Source organism: Penaeus japonicus, unplaced genomic scaffold (genome assembly GCF_977035675.1).
Source record: "Penaeus japonicus unplaced genomic scaffold, GWHDUDI00000001_assembly GWHDUDI00000042, whole genome shotgun sequence".
NCBI lineage: Eukaryota > Metazoa > Arthropoda > Malacostraca > Decapoda > Penaeidae > Penaeus > Penaeus japonicus.
This window is the reverse complement of record NW_028234444.1, coordinates 17,943,524-17,946,023: the sequence shown is the minus strand read 5'-3', so window position 1 is coordinate 17,946,023 and position 2,500 is coordinate 17,943,524. Positions and strand designations below refer to the sequence as shown.

Sequence of the window (2,500 nt, the reverse complement as noted above, 5' to 3'; positions counted from 1 at the left end):
AAACCCACTGAAGACAAACGACAGCAATTAATACACCAAGTCTAAAACACACACACACACACCAACAGAAGAAATACCACACATGGATATGACACACACACACAGGGCTTGCAAAATACGTACTGAGGAAATACACACACACTACTCATATTATATATATATATATCTAAATCTTACTATATATCCTATATATATATTTATATTATATATATATTATATATATATATATATGTATGTATATATCAAATACATATATAATATATATTTATATAATATATATTATATATATATATATATCGTAAAAGAATTTATATATATTTTATATAATTATCCATATATATATGTATATATTTAAAAATCCTATCTATATATATAATATATATATATATATAATATTATATATATAAATATATATATATATATTTGAGTGAGTGTGTGTGTGTGTGTGGTGTGTGTGTGTTGTGTGTGTGTGTCGTGTGTGTGTGTGTGTGTGTGTTGTGTGTGTGTGTCTGTGTGTGTGTGGTGTGTGTGTGTGTGTGTGGGGGCCGTGTATGTGTGTGAGTGTGGTGTTTTGTGTGTGTGTGTGGTGTGTGTTTGTATATATTGTATATTTTACATTTATGTGTATATATATATCACATATATATATTTTATTTAATGTTTATATATATATATATTATTATATGTATAGTATTATATTTATGTTATATATACATATATATATATTTATATTATATATATATATATATATATATATTATATTTTTTTATACTATATCCATTGTTAGATATATACTTACATCACAATCTATAAGAGCAAACCCATAAACAGATCAAAAGAAACGACTGGAGGCTCTCATGTAATATAATGGGCAATGGGGCCAATTAGTCTTAAGAAATATCACGTAGATAACACAAAGCTAAACTAAAGGCTATAGAAAACACATGATGAATTTCCCAAAATAAATATAAATTACGGACGCAATTGAGAGCTGGACCGGCCATTACTCTTTACGCTCGTTTCCATTTTGTGAAGAAAACGGAAAACATTCTTTTTTTCTAGAAACGAGAGACTTTTTTCACTAATTTGCATACGATTAGTAATTCTAAAGACATTAGTTAATTTTTCCTGTGACTCTCGGACCTGTCCTGAGAACGGAAGAAGAAGAAAAAAAAAAAACAGAAAGTGATAGATACAAAATATTATTATTTTCAAGTTTGTTTGTTCAACTTAAAAGGAAATAGTTCTGATAATTCCAAGAAGTTAATGTGTATTTTTTAAAGTTTCTTTGGAATATTAGATGTACAGCAAGTAATGACAGTATGATAGCATGGTGAATTATTTATATTAAGTTATCCTTGAAAACGTAAGCAGCAAGAATTATAACAGAAAACGAAACATTTTGTTAAGGGAAACATAACTATAATTAAAAAGCATCCTCGAACGGGGCAAAATCTCAGACATTGCTCTTCCTTCGAGGCATCCTATGAGCGCCTTTCTCCTCCTTCTTCGTCGCCGCTCCTTCGACTCCTTCCTCCTTTTTTACCATATCCTCCCCTCTCTTGAGGACGTCTTGATCATATCTCCCCTCTGTCACCTCAACACCCCTCACACCATCGTCCTCCTCTCCGGCCTCATCTTCAAACATCACTTCGTCCTCTTCATTCTCCTCCATTCCTTCTTCCTTCTCTTCTCCCTCTTCCTCCCTCCCCTGTCGATCCTCTTCGCTCACTCTCGAACTCGGGGAGGAGGGGGAGTGGGGCGAGAGGTGGAGGTTGTGGTATGCTCCGCCGTCGATCTGAAAAGGGGAGTAGACGTTGAAGAAGAAATTTTATTTGGATGGAGAGAGAGAGAGGAGGGGTGGAGAAGGGAGGGAGGGAGGGAGGGAGATAGGGAGGGAGGGAGGGAGGGAGAGAGGCAGGGAGAGGAAGAGAGGGAAGGAGGGAGGGAGGGGTGGAGAAGGAGGAAGGGAGGGAGGGTGGGAGATAGGGAGGGAGGGGGGGAGGGAGTGAGGGAGAGAGAGAGAGAGAGAGAGAGAGAGAGAGAGAGAGAGGAGGGTGGGGAGGGAGGGAGGAGGGAGGGGAGAGAGAGAGAGGGAAGTGGGGGGGGAGGGGGGGAGGGAGGGAGGGAGGGATAGGGAAGGGAGGAGGGAGGGAGGGAGGAGAGAGAGTGAGAGAGAGAAGAGAGGAAAGATGAGAGAGAGAGAGAGAGAGAGGGAGGGAGGGAGGGAGGAAGGGAGGGACGGAGGGAAGGAGAGGGAGTGAGGGAGAGAGAGAGGGGGGAGGGGGTGGGAGAGGGAGGGGTGGGACGGAGGGAGGGAGGGAGAGGGAGAGGGGGAGAGGAGAGAGAGAGGGAGAGAGTGAGGAGAGAACAAGAGACGAGAGAGATGAGAGAGAGGTGGAGGGAGGGAGATGGAGGAAAGGGGTGGTGGGTGGGAGATAGGGAGAAACGGGAGGGAGGGTGGAGAGAGAGGGGAGGAAGAGGAGGGAGGGTGTGTGGA

At 40.8% G+C, this 2,500-nt stretch overlaps 1 protein-coding gene across 1 annotated transcript in view; it reads right to left on the bottom strand.

The window, feature by feature from the left end:
* Nucleotides 1-1,063: 1,063 nt before the first annotated feature.
* The window catches only part of LOC122256874 (uncharacterized), a 21,583-nt gene continuing 20,146 nt past the window's right edge, over nucleotides 1,064-2,500 (bottom strand). The window contains exon 4 of the mRNA XM_043021837.2: nucleotides 1,064-1,798. Coding sequence (XP_042877771.2) covers nucleotides 1,457-1,798 — 342 coding nt within the window. The 3' untranslated portion in view covers nucleotides 1,064-1,456. The remainder of the gene's footprint in view (nucleotides 1,799-2,500) is intronic.